Genomic DNA, 21732 nt, shown 5'->3' with positions numbered 1-21732 from the left:
TTTATCTATAAAAAAGTTCAATAAGTTTATCAAGATTTATAAAATATATTTTTAAGTATTTTAAATAAAAAATAAGTTGAAAATTTAATTTTAGCACATAAAATACTTTTTCTCTAATTAGCTAATAACTCTTTAATAGTTGAAATCTAGAGTATAGATGATAGGTCATTTATGTCTTTTTTTTTTAAGTATTTTAAATAAAAAATAAGTTGAAAAATTAATTTTAGCACATAAAATACTTTTTCCCTAATTATCTAATAACTCTTTAATAGTTGAAATCTGATGATAGGTCATTTATGTCTTCTTTTTTTAAAATAAATAAATGATAAACAATGTGTTATTCACCCTTAAATTTAGGAGATAAAAAGGGTATATTGGTTAGAGAGGCTAGGTGTGTGGCCTGATTTTTTAAAAAAATATTTTTATTTAATTTATCTTGAGTTAAAAATAATTGATAAAAAAATTCTTTATTATTTAAAGATATTATTTTATTTCACTTAAAAAATACCTTTTTTATTTAACTTGAAAAAGATCGTTTTCTTTCCGGTTCCACACATATCTTACTTTTTTATTTTGACAAAAAAAAGTATTGTACACTAACATAATTATTATATAACTAAATAAAAAATAATATTAAAAAATAAAAAAATTTATTAAATAGTGAGTTTAATAAATTAATTCAAGTTTAAACCCCATTGCTAATTTTTTTATTTTGCATTTTCGGTTTCTAAAAAATCATTCTTTGTTACTTAAATGTTTTTTTGTTTGATTAAAAAAATTATTTTTTATCCTGAGAAAACACATTATTTTTTAGTACATGTTCAAATTGTTATTTTTAAAGTCTTTTTATTTAATAAAAAAGTCTTATTTATTTGTTGTGTAATTAAATAAAAAATTATTAAATCCAGCTCAAATCATGGCTTTATATAAAGTTGTTGTTGTTTGTCGTAAATTTAAATGATTAATTTAAATTAATTTAATATATAATAATATTAATATTGAAAAAAAGAAAATATTATTGACGGCGGCCTGATATATTTTTTTTTCCAGGATTGCCAAGTCAGACAATAAGCCAAGGTTTTTATTGTTTCTGCATATCCAACGCACACACATCACTGTACGTCATCCTCCACGGTGGAGCATGTGGTGGGGGGGGAGGGGAGATTGATGCCGAAGAAGAAGAGTCAGCTCTTATCCTCCTTGAATAAAATAAACTGGAAGCAACTATAGAAAATCACCTAAATCTAGAGTTCTCGATTGATGACATCATCAATGCTAGGACCCTGGAATCCAACGGTCACCTCGTCTGCGTTTTCTTTCTTCGCAAAGGCCTTCAGCGCCACACAGACCCTCAGTGAGGTCGGTTTGCAAACATGTTTTATTTGTAATAAATTGATGTATAAGATAACGGGGAGGTTTAGCCAATCGGGCTTTACCACGCAATCTTTTTCTTGATAAGAAGCCCAACTATCATTTAACCCAAAATAGATGAAGCCCATAGTCACTGCCACCAAACCTAACCGCCATAAAATAAAAATCAAATTCCATCCAATAAAAGAAAATCTTTAGAGTAAGTGTCCGCAGGTAACTAGGAGTCCTCATAAAGCAGAAACCACAATTATTGACTACGCATCTGCACTCTCCCCCTCCCTGGTGAAACCCCTGTGTCTTGTGCTCTCTCTCTCTAAAAATTAAATGGACTCCCTCCATCAAACCCCAAACCCTCATTTCCAAACCCTACAAGACCAATCCAATCCACCACCACCACCACCACCGGGGAACCTTGATTTCATCCCCGTTTACCCTAACCCCCCCCCTCCTCCTCCTCCAGCTGAAGAACCCCAATTTCCTGACCCCCACAACCAAGACAAAACCCTAATTTCAAATCCTCCACAGTTTTCCCCTGAAAATGGCCACAACCTCCAAACTACCACCCCAAAACCTGAGATCCCCAAACCTTTACTTTCCGAGAACGGTGTCGCCAACACTAACAGTGGTGATAGGGACTATTCCGGTGGAGAAGAGGAAACCACCAGTCGACGCCGCCGCCGCAGTCGTTGGGACCCACCGGCGGATTCTGGTACTGATGGTGGTGGTAATACTAATAATAATGATTCGGGTAGCGGTACGAGGAAGCGAAAATCGAGGTGGGCTGATGATGAACCGAAGCCGGTGATTCAGTTGCCTGATTTTATGAAGGACTTTACTGGAGGTATTGAATTTGATCCTGAGATTCAAGCTTTGAATGCTAGGCTTTTAGAGATCAGTAGGATGTTGCAGTCTGGTTTGCCTCTTGATGATAGACCGGAAGGAGCTAGGTCTCCTTCACCGGAACCTATTTATGATAATATGGGAATTAGGATTAATACTAGAGAGTACAGGGCAAGAGAGAGATTGAATAAAGAAAGACAAGAGATTATTTCCCAGATTATTAAGAGAAACCCAGCCTTTAAGCCGCCAGCTGATTATAGACCCCCTAAGCTTCAAAAGAAGCTTTATATACCTATGAAAGAGTATCCAGGCTACAATTTTATTGGTTTGATTATTGGACCGAGAGGGAATACCCAGAAGAGGATGGAGAGGGAGACAGGTGCCAAGATTGTGATTCGCGGTAAAGGGTCAGTGAAGGAAGGGAGATTGCAGCAGAAGAGGGATCTGAAACCAGATCCATCAGAGAATGAGGATTTGCATGTTTTGGTCGAGGCGGAGACACAGGAGGCATTGGATGCTGCTGCAGGGATGGTTGAGAAATTGTTACAACCCGTGGATGAAGTTTTGAATGAGCATAAGAGGCAGCAGCTTAGGGAACTTGCTACTTTGAATGGAACGATTAGGGATGAGGAGTATTGTAGGTTATGTGGTGAGCCGGGCCATAGGCAGTATGCATGTCCTTCACGTACCACTACGTTTAAGAGTGACGTGCTTTGTAAGATTTGTGGTGATGGTGGACATCCAACCATTGATTGTCCTATGAAGGGAACAACTGGGAAGAAAATGGATGATGAGTATCAGAACTTTTTGGCTGAATTAGGAGGGACTATGCCAGAATCTGCAACTAAGCAAACTGCTACCTTGGCTTTGGGGTCAAGTGGTTCTGGAAGCAATCCTCCTTGGGCTAGCAGTAATACTGGGGGTCTTGGTAGTGCCAATCAAGCAGGACTGGGAGCTAATGGGCTTAAACTTAAAGAATATGATGATACAAATTTGTATATTGGTTACCTGCCACCTAATCTTGATGATGATGGTTTGATTGGTTTGTTTTCGTCTTTCGGTGAAATTGTGATGGCCAAGGTCATTAAGGACCGGATCACTGGATTGAGCAAAGGTTATGGTTTTGTGAAATATCGCGATGTTCAAATGGCCAATAATGCAATTGCAAGCATGAATGGTTACCGCATAGATGGTCGAACCATTGCTGTGAGAGTTGCTGGTAAGCCACCTCAGCCTACCGTCCCCCCCGGCCCCCCTGCATCAACCATGCCTGCATACCCTGTTTCAACTCAACCACTTGGTGCCTATCAATCCCAGCAGTTTACAGCAGGCGGTCCCCTTCCGAATGGTCCACCCACCAGCTACACAGGGGCTCCTGCTAATTATACAGGAACTCCGGTTCCATGGGGATCGCCAGTTCCTCCTCCTTATGCTCCTTATGCTGCTCCTCCTCCTCCACCTCCTCCCGGGTCAGCCATGTACCCTCCCATTCCTGGACAGCCCATGCCTTCTTATGGCGTACAATATCCTCCACTGGTTCAGCCAGTTCCCCCGGGTGCACCAACTCAGACTGTGACGCCTAGTGAGGCTCAACAAAGCTACCCACCAGGGGTGCCATCTGAAAACAACACATCTGCTCCGCCTGCAACATCAAATGTGTATGGGCAATCTGGTGCTCAACCTGCGTACACAACAACTTCTTTGGGTTATTCATCTTACTACAGTGCAGTGCCGCCACCTGCTCCCCAACCAACAACTGGCCATTCACAGGGCATGGGTAATGTGCCTTGGGCCTCAAACTTGACTGTGCCACCTCCACATTCTTCTGCAGAGAAGACAAGCTATGGTCCAGATGCAGAGTATGAGAAGTTTATGGCAGAGATGAAATGAGGCTCTTTTCCAAGTTACTCCCAATTGAGGTAAATGAACATATCCATTTTCATGTTATTCATTACGATTCTTGGATTTTCAATGGTATGCATCTTGCACTCGACACGCACAGCTAGACATGGGACTTCCAGCCCTTTTAGAGGACCGGAGGCAACAGGAACTGCCCCCCCCCCAAAAAAAAAAAAAAAAAAAACATAAAAATTGGCCTTTTGTTCGCTCATATATGTTAAAATGTGATTGTAACTAGCACAATTCCCATTTCTGTTGACACGGGGCAGTGGAAATTTTTGCTTTACATTTCACCTCCACATTCTGGATTCTTACTTGACTTTTTGTACATCCAAAGGTGATTCAAAGGAAGGAGGTTATAACTTTTCAGTCTGTTAGGCTACCCTTCTAAATTTAGTGTAGGCTGTAGATAATCTGTAATTTCTTTTCGATTGGCATTTAATTTTCTATTTGGTTCATTGTGATATTCTAACCGTTCTCTTTCTTTGGAATGATATTCTTAGCATTGTCATGCCACTGTTAGAACATGTGATGTTCGCATGATGATTTTTTTGTGAACAGATATCACATATTTGTCTTGGGAACAACCTTTTCTAATTTATTTTTTTATTTTTCTTTATTAAATCTGATTTTCTTTTACTTACTAAAGAATGATAAAATAATTTTTTTTTTCCATATTTTCGATTCATTCTCACTTGGAAAAAAATCCATGAAGTCCACTTATCATCAACACATTTTCTTTTATTGCCTTCTGTCTACATTACTTGACCTTTTTGCCACCATTGAATAATTTTTACAGGACTGATGTTTATTGGCGCAACCTGATTTCTTACCTGTAGCCATGACTTTGTTGGAAGTTTGGGACTCACATCTTTAACCTTGCTGTACTGTTATGACATTTGCAGAGATTTGGGCTAGCGAGTTCCCACAGCTACATCTTGGAGAAGCCACTGAAAGCTTATAAATATTTATATTTCTTGTCTTCTTTATTGAACCTGATTTTTTTTTTTCTTATCGATGTTTGTTGCCTCCTATTTAATGTCTCATCACTAACTTTTATTTTTATTAGCTTAATTGAATTTTCTGGAAGAACTCACTGACATTTTTGTGTTACACTTGGTTATCTTTGGTTTGCTTAACCATTCTCTCTCTTGGCTGTAATGTTATTTTTTATTGTTGTGCTATTATTCACTGTTTCTTTCGAGGATAATTGAGGTTATCCTTGTAACCCTGCTGTTGAAGTGTCCTCTGGTTGGTTCATCCTATATTTCAGGAAGGTGGGCATGTCTTAGAATATGAATGCCTTTTGGGTATGTGGAAGAAGCTTTTCAATTCACGTGTTTGTTCATTTATTAACTTCTCTCCTGTTTGCTTGTAAGATTGTTCTGATATCTCTTCCTAGCTTTTACATGGCAGGTAACAGATCTCAAAAATGTACTGGATTTTGATAGTGATACTTTTATCAAATACATGCTATCAGATTTAGGATGTTGTTGAATATGGCTCCTGATGGAGCCAATTTTTCATGTGAATTAAGGGACTTATCAGTATTCTGTTTAGCTAAGTCGATGAAGTGTGATTTAGGGCCCATTTAGAGCTGCAGTCTGAAAAGTAGTAGTGTTTCAAGCATATGCTTTTGTGATTGCAGCCCCAAATGAGCACCTAGTGGATTGCGGTGATAAAGTTTGCTTAAAGGTATTGCATGATGATTTGAAAGCATTATTGTCCTGTTGGTGGTATTTAGTATTGTTGGTCACTGGGTGGATCTCAGCCTAAGAAAACATTTTTTCTCAGCTTTTTTTTTCTTTTTTTCTCTAAAAGCTTAAATTTCTGCCCACTCTCACCTTTTTTAATCTACATGTTCTCACATCAGAAAACCTTTCTAAACTAAACGTCTGTCATTTCTTCTTTACCCATTTGCACCCTTCCTGAATGTGCATCTGTAACTCTTTTTATATTAACTGGTGAGCAGTGAACAGATGGAGGCTGCCCATCTGATTTCTACAGCTAGATTTTAGTTTGCAGATTGGAGCTTTCTAGTAGCTTAACTTTCCTAACAAGTACTCATATTTCCAAATAAATAAAACTTTGTGGTGAATCCTCCTTTTTAGCTAGGGGATTGGTGTTTTGCTTAGCTAAATTGATGTGGAGAGACTGATTTTAGTTGCAGGAAGGTTCTAGAGATGTGGTATAATTGTTGAAAAAATACTCAATTATTTTGTAGTTAAGCTGTTTTACGATCGGAACCCATCACTCTGGTTGTTGAAGAACTCTTCAGGGTTCAGTGTTTGCATGTATTCAACTTTTAATTGCATCAATTGCTGGTCACTGGCATATATGTTTTCATGGCATCTATATTCATTTCTGGCTGTAACATGGCATTGTGGTCCTTCGTCTAAATTAGACCTTTTAACTGGGCATGGATGGGGTAGGCAGCTGCTACCTGTATATTATCAGTATGGCAACATATTACCTCATATATATATGCATGCATCTGCTTCATTTGCTAAATTTTGTGTTTGCCATTAATTTATAACCTTATATGTTCTAGCTGCAGATCTTTCTCGCCCACTCTTGACGTGTCATCTCCCTTAGTTTCTACCTTCCCCCCCACCCTGTCTCTCTCTGAACCAAGAATAACTGCCTTTTTTTTTTGTTTATCATTTGCTGATCATATGTTCTTCTTTAACTAGATCTTTCAAATGATTTTGTTGGTCTTAAAACAGATCATCTCAGTCTGTGCTGGTTTAGAGATGTTCACTGGTATGGATGGTGTTGCTGTCTAGGACATTGTTATTTTCTAGGAACCTGTCAGATGCTCAATCTAACTCCAATTCTCATATTCAGACTTCTAACGCATGGTTAAATTCAAGTTTCATCTGGTTTCATATGACAATCATTATATAATGCTTTTTAATTCTTAGAATGGCTTTCGTGTGATCTGATCTGCACAATATGGGTGTGATAGCTTGCTCGCTGAGGGACGGCTTGTGGCGAGGATGTTTATATTCCTTGATGTTCTTATGATTATTTTTTCCCGATGTATTTCAATTTACGTGCTAACTTTGTTGTGTGCAAGTTGGTCAGGATTTAGTTCCTTGAGCTGAAAAGAAGTTATCACAGGCATCATGGACCTGCCAGATATTTGGTGGTCACCGCCTGATATAATGTTTTAGCTGTTTTAGGGATGGAAGAGGGTTATTTCTGTGATCAAACCCCATATTCCGAATTGGTCGATATGCTAATTAGTTAGTCTGTCATATAACTTTCTGTAATGTAAGCTGTCACTCGTAATTGTATTAAAATATTTCATGGTTTCTGGTTCTTCGAGTTTATATTTTCCCGTTATTCCAAGTAGGGCTCCTCGCTGCATACGTCACCCTTCACCCTATATGATGCAGAGTGCTTGCGGCCCTCGTTTACTTTCTGTAGATACGTTGCTGGATCCCACGTGTGCTGCTTGGCTTTCCATGGGTTGTGGGTAATTTTCGTGTTCCATCGCCAATGAAGTCTTTCTCTTGACTGATGTGTTCTCGATCCTGAAGTATTTTTTTTATTTTTTAAATTTTATTTTTAATATTACTCTATCAAACTGATTTAAAAATAAAAAAATTAAAAATAGCGAAATGGTGGTTCTAGTGAAGTTCGGACCAATGGTGAAACCCGACTGTTTGTTTGGACTGAAACAATTCGTACAGGGCGGAATCTACGAGGAGGAAAACCGAGCGTGGACAAAAATGCTTGGCAATTTTACACAACACTCTTCCATGTAGTGGAGGTGTCGCTGCAGAGCTCTGCTGTGTTCACCAGTTTTTTGGTTCATGTTTCATGTAATAGTGGGTTTGAATTCTTTGATTTTTTCACCCTTTTCCCCCCGTTCAAATCCAATCGGTATTTGATCAAATAAACTTCTCCTGATGGGATTACTAATCTGTATTGATTTCTATGAATCAAGAAGGTGAATAAACTATGTCGTAGTCTATCGATTTTGAACTCGACGTTATTTGAATGGTGACAGGTGAGGAGGCCAAGATCCTTCTTGACAAATCTGTCTATTATTCAATATTAGAAATTTGTCTGCGGTTGGTGGTTGTATAGGGATCACAAAAGCAATCTATATAATGTGGCGGCATGGCACAACGAATCTTGCTCAGGTGATGAGCTGCAGTATTACTTGCGAAAATGTTACCATTCAAATGTTACAGTGGAGGAAAAAATTGAAGCAGACATTTAAGGGTCCGGCCTTCATCTTCCATCTCATAATTATTAAACCAGGCTTACAAATTAGTAGATTAATTCAGTTTTTTTTTAATCAAAATAACTTTTTTTTATTATTTTTTAGAAATAAAATAAAATAAATTTTGATCCTGAATGCTTCATATTCATTGTGCACAAAGTAAATTCAACTATTGTTCAAATGAAAGATGTAGCTATTGATAATAAACGTTGTCATTTAAAGTCAAAACCTAACTTATAGCCTGGGTGGCACTTTAGCCTCAAATGATACAAGCGGTCTGGAGTTACGTCCACCTTCAAGACAGAGAAGATCTACCGTCACCCCACACATTCCCTCTTTCCTTCTCTGTTTTTTTTTTAAAAAAACTGTGTCATGGAGTGTTTAATTGAGATGTTTTATTAATTTTGCCCAATGATTAATATTATTTAAATAAAATAAGCTTTTATCTATAATTTCTTATAAAAAAAAATGATTAACTCTATTCCAATGTTTCCTGCAGGAGAAAAACTATATTTTGTTAGCAAGTTCATAAAAAATATTATATCAAGTCATGTATTATTAGTAAAATATATTAGCACATTAATTACACTAATATATGGTACTTCAAAATAAAGTAACTCTTCGCTATCCTCTTAAAATCTAAAAAGATTTATTTTCACATGAAGTCATGGGAGGGTACTAAATGAATGTGCTTCATCCATAAAAAAATCTCTTAATAGCTTTTTTATGTAAGTTAACTGGTGAACAAAAATTTTATTTACTAAATGCTTTATTTACAACCCAAGATAAAATCTTATTTTTCTCAAATTCTTCATCTTGATTTTTTTAATAATTTATTGTCTTTGATATCTTTCCAAGTGTTCCAATAATATTTAAATCATTAATATACACAACAATAATAGCAAAATTATATTTTGACATTTTTATAAAAACTCATTGGTATATAGGATCATTATTATATCATCCTTTAAATAAATATTCGCTAATATTATACTACATGCATTTTCATTGCTTTAATCCATATAAAAACCATTACAACTTGATTGGTTAAACTTTTTTGGGATTTGAATTATATATTTTTGGCATTTTAAATCATTTAGGGATTTTCATATAAATATAATTATCAATTAATCTAAATAAATAGGTTGTACTACATCCATCATACACTTATGTGGTATTTCATGAGTTGTTAGATTAATAAAATATTGAAATGCAATTGCATTTACAATAAGATAATAGGTTTCATTATAATTAATATAGGTTTCATTATAATTAATATAAAACCTTTGTAAAAAAATTTATCCTACTAATTGTGTTTTATATCTTATGATTTTATTTTTCTCATTTAGTTTTTGTATAAATACCCCTTTTTAGCCAACTACCTTTACACCTTCAGATGTTTGGGCTATAGGTTTAAAAACTTCATATTTTATGAGTGAATTTAATTATGTTTGGATTGATTCTTTCTATTTTACCTAATCATTTATACATCAATATTCTTTGATATATTTAGGCTCAAGGTCCTCATTTTCATTAATGATATCAAGCAAAATATTTTATATGAAAGAATGTTATTAATAACTATTTCATTTCGGTTTTATCTTTTCTTGTAGAAACAATTATTTTTACTGTATTCAGGTGTTATCGATAACTATTTCATTGTGGTTTTATCTTTTTCTTGTAAAGACAATTATTTTTACTGTATTTAGGTACCTAAACCTCTTTCGAGGCTTCATGATTAGTTATATTTGTATCGTTATGATTCTTTTCCTCCTCAATAATGCCAACTTGATTACTTTCTTATTTTTTTTTTAAACAGATTGGTCTACCAGGCTTCTAGTGTGCTTTAGATTCATTTGCTATAATTTTATAAATTGTCCTATTAGGACTTCAATCCAACCTAAAGTATTTACAACTAGTATATAGAATTTAGTTACTCCTTTTAAATCAATGAATACATTTGGTAGCTGATTTGCAATGTTTTATAAGTGAAATATAAGTAAAACTTTTTTTTCCATTGTTTTATATGATGATCAAAATTTAATAATAATAATGCATTTCATGTAATATCTTTATCCAACTATTTAATTTCTATCTCTAATACTGGAAATATAGTCTTATAAAAATGACAATAGGCAAATCATGTCGTAAATGAATCATTTGTTGAGAGTTCAAGATATTTAATTATTGATAGGGATTATATTCCCAATTTTCTTTGAGGATCTATATTTATGCGTTGTGAAGAAATTGAAACATATACTATACATCAAATATTCTTATATGAAAAATATTTGGCTTATGATTGAAAACCAATTGGAATTGAAAGAATTCATGATATGATGCTAGCTTAATATATATAAGTGTTGGTGCATGTAAAATAGCATGTCCCAAAACAGAGAGTGAATTTTATCCTCATGAGTACTGGCCTTGAAATTAATTGAAGATGTTTAATAAATGATTCAGCAAAACCGTTTTGAGTATGAAAATAGACAACAAGATATCCATTGTTCATCCCAAGTGACATGTAAAAATCACTAAATACTTAGGATGTGAATTAATTAGCATTGTCAGGATGAATTTTCTTTGTTATATGATCTGAAAATTGCTTGTAATCTAATGATTTGAGCAACTAATCTTGTAAATGCCACATTACAAGTTAATAATAAACACACATATGATTATTTTATTGAAGTATTTATTAAAAATATAAAATATCTAAATGGTCTACATGGTAGGTGAATGGGCTCATACATATCACCTTAAATATGTTCCAATAATTTTTAGGGATTCAATCTTAATTTTAGCTAGTGATGATATAATAATCAATTTATCTTGAGAATAAGCATCACACAAGAATTCTTTAAATTAAAGAATATTTTGGTTTTTCAATGAATCTTTATGAGAATTCTCAATAATTCTTTGCATTATTATTGAACTTATATTTCATTATTGCATTGACTTTAATTATACTAGTACTTATATAGTATAAACTTGAAGATAAAATGAGTCATTATTTTAATATTTACTTTTTTAATAGAGACATTTAATATGATATGAAAACTATTGTTATTAGCAGTCTTAATATTGTACCCATTATGACGTATATCTTTGAAACTTAACATATTTTACATTAATTTGGTATAGAACAAAGTATTATCAATTATAAATCTTGTTTCCTTAGAAAGCAATATATTGTTCTTTTGAAGCTTTTAGTCAAGTCTGTTAAACTTGATATTGTATATACCTTTTTCTTTTATCCTTTTTAAATTTTAAAAATATTATCTATGCATAAAAATGATGTGCGTCGTTACACTATCTACTAAACATATATCTTCACCACTGATATTGGACTCATTTATAGTCTAATGCAAGTTCATGTTTTCTTAATTAGAATAAATAAATAAATAATAAGTTCATAAGAAGACAAAGTTCTTAAAGTTGCATATGTCAATTATCCTTTAGATTAAATAAGCCAATATGAAAGGAACAATTCAAATACATTAAAATATACTAATGTAAAAGAAATGCGCCCCAATGATTAACTTAAATTTAAATTTTGACATTCTTATATTTAACTAACTAATTATTATCATTACTAAAAATATTAATTTTCTCATTAGTTTGCTAAAAAAATCAACAACATCAAGATGTGTTTTATTCAAAGGGTCAAGATAAATATCATAATTATCTAGATGGGGTTGAATAAATTTTATTTCCAAGTCCATCTCCATTCTTTTCAATGAAAAATGATATACATCAACAAGATGTTTGGTACGTGACAAATATCCATTCATTTCACACTTATAATAAATTTTTTCTATCTTTTTAGTACCTTCATTATATATATACTTTGCTTTTTCTTATTTCTCCTCATTTTGCGAAGATTTATTAGAATTATAACCATTATAGTTGCAAAAATTAATTTATCTGCCTATGGCCATGTCTATGGTCTCACTACAACCATAATCATAATTATTATTATATCTGGTAGCATTCACTTTAAAGAATGGAGTTGAACCAGTCAATTGTGATTCATGAATTTTTATCTAAAGCTCATTATTTGTTCAATCACAAGGACAAGGATATATGAAATTAGTTCAAAGTATTTCTTAAAACCTTGAGGCTTGAAAAGGTAGATAATATTTTTTTTAAAACATATCTCTATATAGTTTGAGTTTAGAACTAATACTAAATATTGTAGAATCATCTTTGCTAACCAATTTAAAATCATGCAATGATAAATGCATTCAATCATAACAAGATTTTTGGAAAATAATTGTTCTTTGATAGTCATATCTTTCTTTCAAGTTTAGTTTTGCTAAAAAATAAGGAGATATATGATTATGAGATACTCAATTTTTAATTTCTTATAAAGATGTCATAAGAAAATCATAACATTTACCTTATTTACACCGGATACATAATAAACATTTAGTCAAATATTGAATAAACTTGTTATGAATTTTTTAAAAAATACATGATTCACTTGAATAACTAGAAGGATTAGAAAAAAATAAATTAAGTAGATAAACATACTTTTATTTTTTATCCACAAATCAAATATAACTATTTGCTTTAAGATGAAAGAGATGAGTAATTGTGCAAATAATGTATTATAAAACTATATATTTAAAAACAAATAATATATTTAATAAAAAGCAAATAAAATAAATATATAACAATAAAGATTAAAAGAATACAAATAGAGCATTCGTGCCACTACATCAACCCAACTATATTCTTATTTATAATCTAATGTATATTAATATTTATAAGCTCAGGGGTTAAAAGTCAAATAAATTCAGAGATAATAAATAAACATGAAAAATAAATAAATAAATAAATAAACATCCATTTCATAGCATGATATTATTTATTTGCTTAGTAACTCTTTGTTTTCTTTCCCCGTTGATTTTCGAGCGTCAACTATGAAGTCAACGGATGTGGATTGTTTATACAAAAGATGAACTGATTTCAAAATCATCTGGACTCAAAAAAATTACAGCCATATATAGACCTCAATAATGAAAACATAAACATGGATTCCATGAAACATGAACACCCCACTTTACAAGCTAGGATTGCTCAACAAAGACAGCTTAGCATTCACAAACCACATTATATATATACAACCTGCCAAGAGGATTCAAGTCCACAATAGCAACCGTCTTGCCAAACAAGTTAAATTCATTACATAACATGCACTGCCATGTCCACGAGCATAACTTGAGCTGAAGGACTCAAGTTAAGCAACCCATTCGGGACCTTCCATAGTAAAAGTCACCACTGGGAGAAATACTACCTGTCGCGTCATCAAATTATGGTGATCAAGCCTTCTGGACTCGAGTCACAACCACGATCAGCAGGACCATAATGGAAAGCAGGAACGAGCTTCTCAGCTTGTCCTCAAATGGATCCTTGGCTCCTGCTGATGTCTTCTCATCAGCTGGTGGCTTAAACAGCTCGTTCACCAGCTTTGTTACTGTCTCGATCACTTCCACAACCCTCGCTCTTGTGTTGTCAAATATCCACTTCACAAAATTCAAAGCTGGATTGGTTTCCTCACCAGTCTCGTCTGAGCTCTCAGAAGTTAGTGGATCAGTGTTTTCATCTGCAAATATCATGGAAATTACAATATGAAATACAATATTACATGCAGGAGCATTACTTTTAATAATCTTGACTGTGGCTCCGTAAGGATGTCATAATTGTTCTGCGTGATTTGTTGTGTTTGCAGATCTCATGTACAAGGCTGGCGCCTGAACCTCCAAAGACTGCACATCTAAAATACGTTGGACAGAAATCCTAAACTCGTTAGGTCACTGCCAGCTATTTTTTGAAGCTTAAATAGTAATGTGGACTCCAAATGTAGACCAAGTTGAGCTAGTGTTTTAGGTATTGGTTTTTCCTTATCCTTCCTGCTTAGAATTATTCTAAATTTACATAAAAAAAATCATGCCAAAGCATGAAGTTGTGATGAAAAATTCAAGAGTCGGAGATCCACTTCAAAATGCAGGGCAGTGCTTCACAATAAAAGTATGCATACCCTGTTAACCAGTTACATTGAATATATGACCATTGAACTTCTATATTACAGAAACCCATACAGACCTGCATAGTAGGTTTCCCGCAGCTCTTGAACAACAGCATTATTCAAAACAGCATCCCAAACAGCTTTATCGGATGATAACGAGAGAACCATTTTCTGCACAGAAAGGTTGCGTCCTTAAAAATATAGAAGAAGTTGATCAAACTATACCAAAAGATTAAAAACCAGCAACATGCTACCACTTTTTCCATTACTTCTTCTCTTAAAAGGAAAGGAAAAAAGAGAAGGGTTTCCATTAGACTGAATAAATATGTTTCTGTTTTCCTTGGTACAGCATGTGTACTATTGTGCACCACGCTTGAAGTGCACAAAGTTGATTTTTGCTTATGAGAAGAAAGTTTTATGCATGCAAGCTTCTGATACATAATTTGTCAGCAACACTAGGCACCTGAACAGATGGTTCTGTCAGCAACAAATGGAAAGCTTCATGAACCGTGTGAGATCCATAAGAGTGCAATGCTCTTTGATTACACAGAGAAGGAGAAGGCTCCTTCCAATCGAAATCTGACCCAACAGAAGAAACTTGGCTCAGTACGGTCGGGCTTGAAATTTGATCAGCTAAATCCTTGTCCACAGTGCATGCAAATTTATCTCTAATGAGTTGGGAATACAAGGGGGCATCAAATACGCTGCAATATAACAAGCCAAAAAACAGTTTACACATACAATTTGTAACTACAAGGAAACACCAATTTTGCACAAATTTAAAGTTCATTTTTTTTCTCCCTTCAGTAGGGGGATAACATTTAACTGATAAAGCCAGATATTCTCATCTATATCACAGCAATTAAAAGACTAAAAAGGATAAAATAATAGGTTTATTTTGAGCCAGAAACTAAACTGAGGAAGTGAAATGAAATTGAGAACATACATCGTTTTGATAGTTTCTGAAAATAGGTCATCCAAAGTTCAACCAAGAAAAACAAGGGCTGAGACGGTATCTTGCAGAGTCACAAAAAATCTACATTCACACAACCACATATAAAAATATGTTTTTCTACTATATTAACTATTTAATCTTCTAAAGCTCCAATATATTGTTACTTCTGAGTACAGGCTGCTGCCTTGGTTTGGACTAGGAAAAGGAAGTTCTCGGTATTAGGCTGCCTCTGATTTGGCATCATAAAACCACATCAGCATGGCATTTTCTTAGCATCATAGAACACATGATTCTTTTTTCACTGTTTCATTTCTCTCTTCTTGTTTCTGCATTTTGACACTCACAGTGATCCTAATTCTCATTTCTCTCAGCAATATCCACCCTCTTTAGCTCATAAACAAAACAAGTGCAGACATGGCAGCCGAATCTTATTTTACTTGCGGGGAAACCTAAGTCAAGCAGATGAAACAGGATGAGAATTAAATAATAGCACTGTTCAGGACACATCCCATGGATTTAAAGAACAAACGTGCAAATAATTTTCTTAAACAGTTACCCAAGAAAATTCAGATAGACCAAGTTTGCTTTCAAATCTTCCTTGGGTTCTCAGAAGTTTGTCTGGCTAGGAGATACAAGGAGTAATCTAGCAGGTAACCTTAATTTTTAAAGCTAAACATCATTATCACCATCACCGTCATTCCCATCATAAGAAGAACGATTGTCATATTCAATTCGAGACAATAATTTGTTATATCTAACACCCGTTTTAAGGAACTTCATTTGTTGAAGTAAGCAGGGGCAATCGTCAAACCTATCGCTATCACTGTGACAAATGCTACATCACCACCAATCAATTATCACCAATAATAAAACTTGTTTAGCCCTCAAAACATCAATTATCAAAACACATAGTACCCAAATTGTAACTGCATCCTCCCAAACCGAGTAATGGTGACCAAACCAATCACATTAATACGGTCACCTGCAATAATTAATTTTGATTGGTATAGTCTACAAATTGTCTAACAATTTTCCCCGGAACTGCTAAGTCATGACTGCACAAATCCGGCCCGCGCATCGCTCACTGAGGAGCCCACCGCACTCATGAGCAGCGCAAGGTTTGGATTTGTCCAGCAGGGACTTAGGTTCTTTTTTTTCTCCCACCAACCACCGCATCAACAGAAAATTTATTTTTTAAAAAAGGATGGTAATAAAATCACAATAACTAGAAGTCAGTAGTTTCTTCTGAAGCAAGAAACTACATGGGTGGATAACAAAAATTAGAATTAAGAAAAGTACCGTATGTTTGCTTCAATTAAACCAAAAACACAGTTACCATACTTAAAACAGCAAGAAAAGAAACTCACTGCGTAAGTGCAGTGACAGCGTCGTGAACTTCATCCTTGGAAGGAACAGGACCCAGAACAAAATCATCATTAAAGCCAACAACCCTCTCGTTTTCACTTCCATCAACAGAAACCCATTCATAATCATCAGAGTAAGAACCATTAAAAGAAGGCCACCAAGTAGAAATGGGTCCACCGGAATCAGCAGATATAGGAACACTCAAAACAGAACCAGAAGAAGAAAGACTCAAAGTATTATTATTATTATTAAGAGAATTGAGCTTTCTGGTTGCCCTTGGTGAAGTAACAGTAGTAGTAGTAGTGTTAGAAGATGATGTGTTAGTAGAGATAGGTTCTTGGAAATTAGTAACACCAGCCCTGGCAACAGCCTGACCAACCACCCTTAACATGCTACCTCCTCCACTTCCACCGAACATTATAGGAGTCGTATAGTTAGAATGCGTTTCTGTGATGTATTTGTGAGTGTATTTATGGAGGGGAGAGTGGAGACAGACAGTGCTTGGACGGGGATTGATACTTACGAGGCAATTCTTTTCTTTTTTTTGCGTTTTGGTTCCTCGAGTCTCTTCAATGTTGCCTTCAATCCTTACTGTTTAAATCTTTTCATTACCTGTCATTGTCATCTTCAGTAATTTTACAGTGCACGTAGAACAATTAAGATTTATTTTAAAAAAAATTGATTAATAAAAAGGAGTGAATTCATCAAAAGTGCTAAGAATATTTACATATAAAATCTAAAATCTAGTATTCGCAAAAAATAATAAGAATATTTTATGTGAAATAAATATAGCCTATAAAAAATATAAATTTTACGTTAAATAAATATTTATGATTTTTTTCCATAATAGGCACATAAAAATTGAAAAAAATATATTAGAATTTCCATAAAAGCCTTATAATATTATTTGTGAAAAATGACAAAATTGAATTATATTTTTTTAATAGTGCATTTAAGTCTAAATCTAAAAAAACTAAAAGCAAAAAAAATGAATGTCTTTCCCAAATTTTAAGTTGGCCATGAGATTTCTCAGTGTTTCACATTATGATCCTCTTTCATTAAATTTTCTTTACCTTAGTAAATTTTGATAAATTGATCATAAAATTCAGAATGGAAGATCAAATTTTAAAAAAATATCAAGAAAGAAACAGAAAAAAAAAAAGTTCATTGCTATAGTGAATTTCCCAAACATTTGGTAATTATAATAAGTTGAAAGCTCTGATATGATTTTTTTTAAAAAAAAAATGCACAGAAAGAAAACTTGTGAGGTCGGTGTTGGAAACTTGTAAACCAGACAAGATCTATAATGACATAAGAATATTTTAACAAATGTCACGTCATTATTGCTAGATTAGACCCGTCCAAGCCAGCATGTATCACACAAATCGACCGCCTATCAATAAATAAGTGATGACATGGCATTTAACATATATCACATTTTACAATGCCATTTTGTTGAAATAAATCGGGAGCGATAGTTAGATTGGTAGGTAATACTTTTTTAGGAATAGAATTCACCCCAATGTACTTCGTATTATTTATATTTATATTTATCATTTTTTATTTTTTTATTAAATTAACTTTTTATTTTATTTTTATAATGTTTAAATATTTCAAGAATTTCATTTTTAATTTTAAGCCAATAAATATAATAATACACTGTGCAACCTTCTATAAAAATAATATAATTTTTTTTCAATCACTAATGAAAATTTAAACTATTAATTTCGAGAATTAAATCTAAAGATTTATTATTTTCAATTATAATTTTACACAAACTTTATATTTATATTTTTTTAAAAATCATACTAGATAATAAACCAAAACTAAAACTTATTAATTTTTGTATATAATTATAATACACATGAACTAACCTATTATGCCACAAGACTCAAATAGGTAGGAAGCATATGCATTATTATTATTATTATTATTATTATTATTATTTATGATTATAATATTTATTATATTTATTTTAAAGAGATTATTATTAAAATATCATCTACAGCGATGAAGACAATAAATTTATTTTATTGTCAATAAAATGAAGCATATCATTGATTGTTGGAAACTTTGTTAAAATCATTTTTAAAATGATCTTCTCAACACCTAATATATTTGAAGTTAATAGTATGAATATCCATCAAAAAATGAAGATCATTATTATTTTCAATGCATAATTTCACTTGTATTAATTCATTATTATTTAGGATTTTTAATTAGTTTGATTTTAAAACAACAACAACCATATTTAATTTTTAATCTGTATCAATAAGGTGATCAACCTAGTTGTTATTGGCTTTAATAATTCTTTTTTTATTGTAGGTTACTTTGTTAAGATTTTTTTTTTTTTGTAATATCTCAATATCTTTCTATAAAATGTTAACTTAAGCTCTAGAGTAAAAACATAGGGTATAAGAAAGAAAAAAAATCTGCTCTAATTTCATAAAAAAAAAAAAGGCACTTCATCTAATTTCTATGCACCACTCCTCTCCATTGACCGTCTAGAAATCTTCATCTCTTTCAACCCTTTCTTTCTCGATCTCCACTCTGGCAATCGTCGACTTGTTTTGGTTATGCTGAGAAGGGGTTTCAGGGTTTCAACCATATGGGTCTAAACTCTTATGTTCTTCGTAGTATGATCGTCTGACTTTGAAGGCCACCAACTGGTAATGTAGTAGGCATGAAAGGCCACCAACCGAAAGTTCATAGTAATGTTTCCTTTATCTATTTCTCAAAGTCAAATTCAAAAACAGAAACAGAAAACTCGTTGGGTTTTTCTTTTCCTTTTTCCTTTTCTTTTCCCAAAGACGTAAGAAAACAACAGTCGATTGTCAAAATACCTCAAAACCAAAGTGGTTTATAAAAATTACAACAATGACTTGATAAACTTGATTGTTTTCGAACCCAATCAAGTTTTCTGTTTCGAGAAACTGGAAACAGAGAAGAGGAAAAAATCCAAATTGATTTTCACTGGTTATAAAACTCTAATTAAAAAAGGAATGGAGAGAAGGAAAGAAAAAAAATAAAAAATATATATTAACATGACAATTGTTATTTATGTTATATTATACATAAAGACAATTTTTGCCTTTTAATTGTTTTAAAGTTTTTATTTAAAATGTAATTCTTGAATTACAATGAAAAATTAAAAGGGGAATAAAACCTTAATTATCCTAAAATGACAAATAAAACTAGACTGAAAGGTGGATCGGATCCTAACCATGTTAATTGCAGTAAGACAAGAGATGGAATTGACGGGTGGTTTAAATTAAATTGCAATGTTTTGGATTTACACGACGCTCCAGCTCCGCCAAGCAAATCCCAATTGAGACATCGCCTTCGATTTTGATCCCTCAAGAGAAGATTTTTCCTTGATCACACTTAAGAAAATTATTTTATTATTATCATTTATTTATTTAAGAGGACTTCTAATTAAACAATAAAGCCTTGATTAATAGAATACAATGTTATTCAAGTGGCGTGTAAGGTAACGTGTTTGAGCCTGAGCCCAGCTGCTAGGCGTCTGCCTGTTTTTTATGGACTTGACGAGTGTCTTCAACCCAATTGTTTTTTTTATTAGCATATGTGCATGATAGATATTTTTTCTTGTGTCAATGTGTATATAAGATATTTTTATATTTTATTTATATTATTAAAATAAAAATAAGCATTTAACTCATTTATTCAAGAAAAAAATAAAATTTATGGATTATAATAATTTTTTGAGCTATTTAAGTAAAGGGGGGGGGGAGATTTTACATTTTAGAAACACATCTATATCCAGCATAAGAACAATATTTTTCTTAGTATTTAATGCTATAACATATTTATTTATTTATTTTATAAGATTATTGATTTTACTATTAGAAATTCCTCAAATCCCTGTAAAAAGACTTTATATAGCTATTTAGAAATATTTATCAAGAGATAGCAAAGAATTATTTGAATGGACACCGAAAAAAAAAAAAACTGTATTTCTAAGTATATAAGAATTTTGAAATATCATCGCAAAGAAATCTAATTTTCCATGTGGATAAAAAATGAAGTAGCAAAGAGGTGATGGTGGAACAGTTCAACAAAGAATGTTTTTGTCAGAGCAATTGACATATTGTTTCGTTTTACTCAGAGTGATTTAATTTTATTTTAACGTGTATTGTTTTGTTTTACTCAGAGTGATTTAATTTTATTTTAAGGTGTTTAAAGGAAAAATCATCATAAGAGTGGATGGCCCCTTTATTAAGTTGAAAACTTCTTTGCTTCCCAGAATTAATTGGAAGCTCCATGGATCCTTCCCTCTGGAACAAGGTAAACAGACATGGACGTAAGGGACAAAAAAAAAAATAAAAAAAAATAGAGGTTTATCTACGTGTGCTCTTTCACTCTGGAACAAGGTAAACAAACATGGACGTAAGGGACAAAAAAAAAATAAAAAAATAGAGGTTTATCTACGTGTGCTTGCCTTATGGATAAGTAATAAGTTTAAATGGCATTTGAAAAATAATTGGAAAACGATGAAAATATTTTAGATAACAAGTTAATAATTAACATGCACCATGTTATGAATTAGATTAATTTTTCAAAAAGGTATAAAAGAATGTTAAGGTATTTTTAACATGTTTATCAACGCAATTTAATATGTGAAAACGAATAAAAGAAAAATAAAAGACCTTAAAAAAATAACAGTTCCAAAATAATAAAATCATTTTTTTTTTTGAAAATTTGAGCATAGAATTTTATTTTAAAACTTCAATAACTCTATAAAAAATAAATTAAAATAAATAATAAAATTCAATTCTCAATCAATACAATATTGAAGTAGGACAATAAAAAAAACTAAAAAAAATTAAAGGACCTAAAAAAAGAGCATCTCCAAACAATAAAATTGAATTATTTTTTATAAAATTGAGAATCAACTAAATGTCAGAATGTTTTTGAAACAATAATAACCCTATAAAAAAACAATTGTAACAAATCATGAAATCTAATTTCTAATTAATTTTTTCATAAAATTTAGCATCAATCCAAGAT

General features: G+C 32.5%; 2 protein-coding genes across 3 annotated transcripts; one reads left to right on the top strand and one right to left on the bottom strand.

Moving 5' to 3' along the window:
* The first annotated feature begins 1567 nt into the window (after positions 1 to 1567).
* LOC105121423 (branchpoint-bridging protein-like) lies at positions 1568 to 7440 on the top strand. 2 transcript variants are annotated; one of them, XM_011020052.1, is made up of 2 exons: positions 1568 to 4130; positions 5016 to 7440. In XM_011020052.1, the coding sequence occupies exon 1, from the start codon at positions 1696 to 1698 to the stop codon at positions 4099 to 4101; it is 2406 nt and encodes an 801-aa protein (XP_011018354.1). In that variant the 5' UTR covers positions 1568 to 1695; the 3' UTR covers positions 4102 to 4130; positions 5016 to 7440. The 2 variants fall into 2 exon arrangements, with proteins under 2 accessions (XP_011018354.1, XP_011018352.1); XM_011020050.1 differs by having other exon boundaries at positions 4910 to 7440.
* A 6012-nt stretch (positions 7441 to 13452) lies between these two features.
* Positions 13453 to 17237, bottom strand: LOC105121422 (Uncharacterized conserved protein (UCP012943)). The gene is made up of 4 exons (XM_011020049.1): positions 16704 to 17237; positions 14845 to 15085; positions 14459 to 14552; positions 13453 to 13958 (listed from the first exon to the last, which is right to left on the bottom strand). Exons 1-4 carry the CDS (start codon positions 17117 to 17119, stop codon positions 13675 to 13677), a joined length of 1035 nt encoding a protein of 344 aa, XP_011018351.1. The 5' UTR covers positions 17120 to 17237; the 3' UTR covers positions 13453 to 13674.
* Positions 17238 to 21732: the final 4495 nt, after the last annotated feature.

Source organism: Populus euphratica, unplaced genomic scaffold, assembly GCF_000495115.2.
Source record: "Populus euphratica unplaced genomic scaffold, PopEup_1.0 scaffold25.1, whole genome shotgun sequence".
NCBI lineage: Eukaryota > Viridiplantae > Streptophyta > Magnoliopsida > Malpighiales > Salicaceae > Populus > Populus euphratica.
This window is presented reverse-complemented; position numbering and strand designations above follow the sequence as displayed.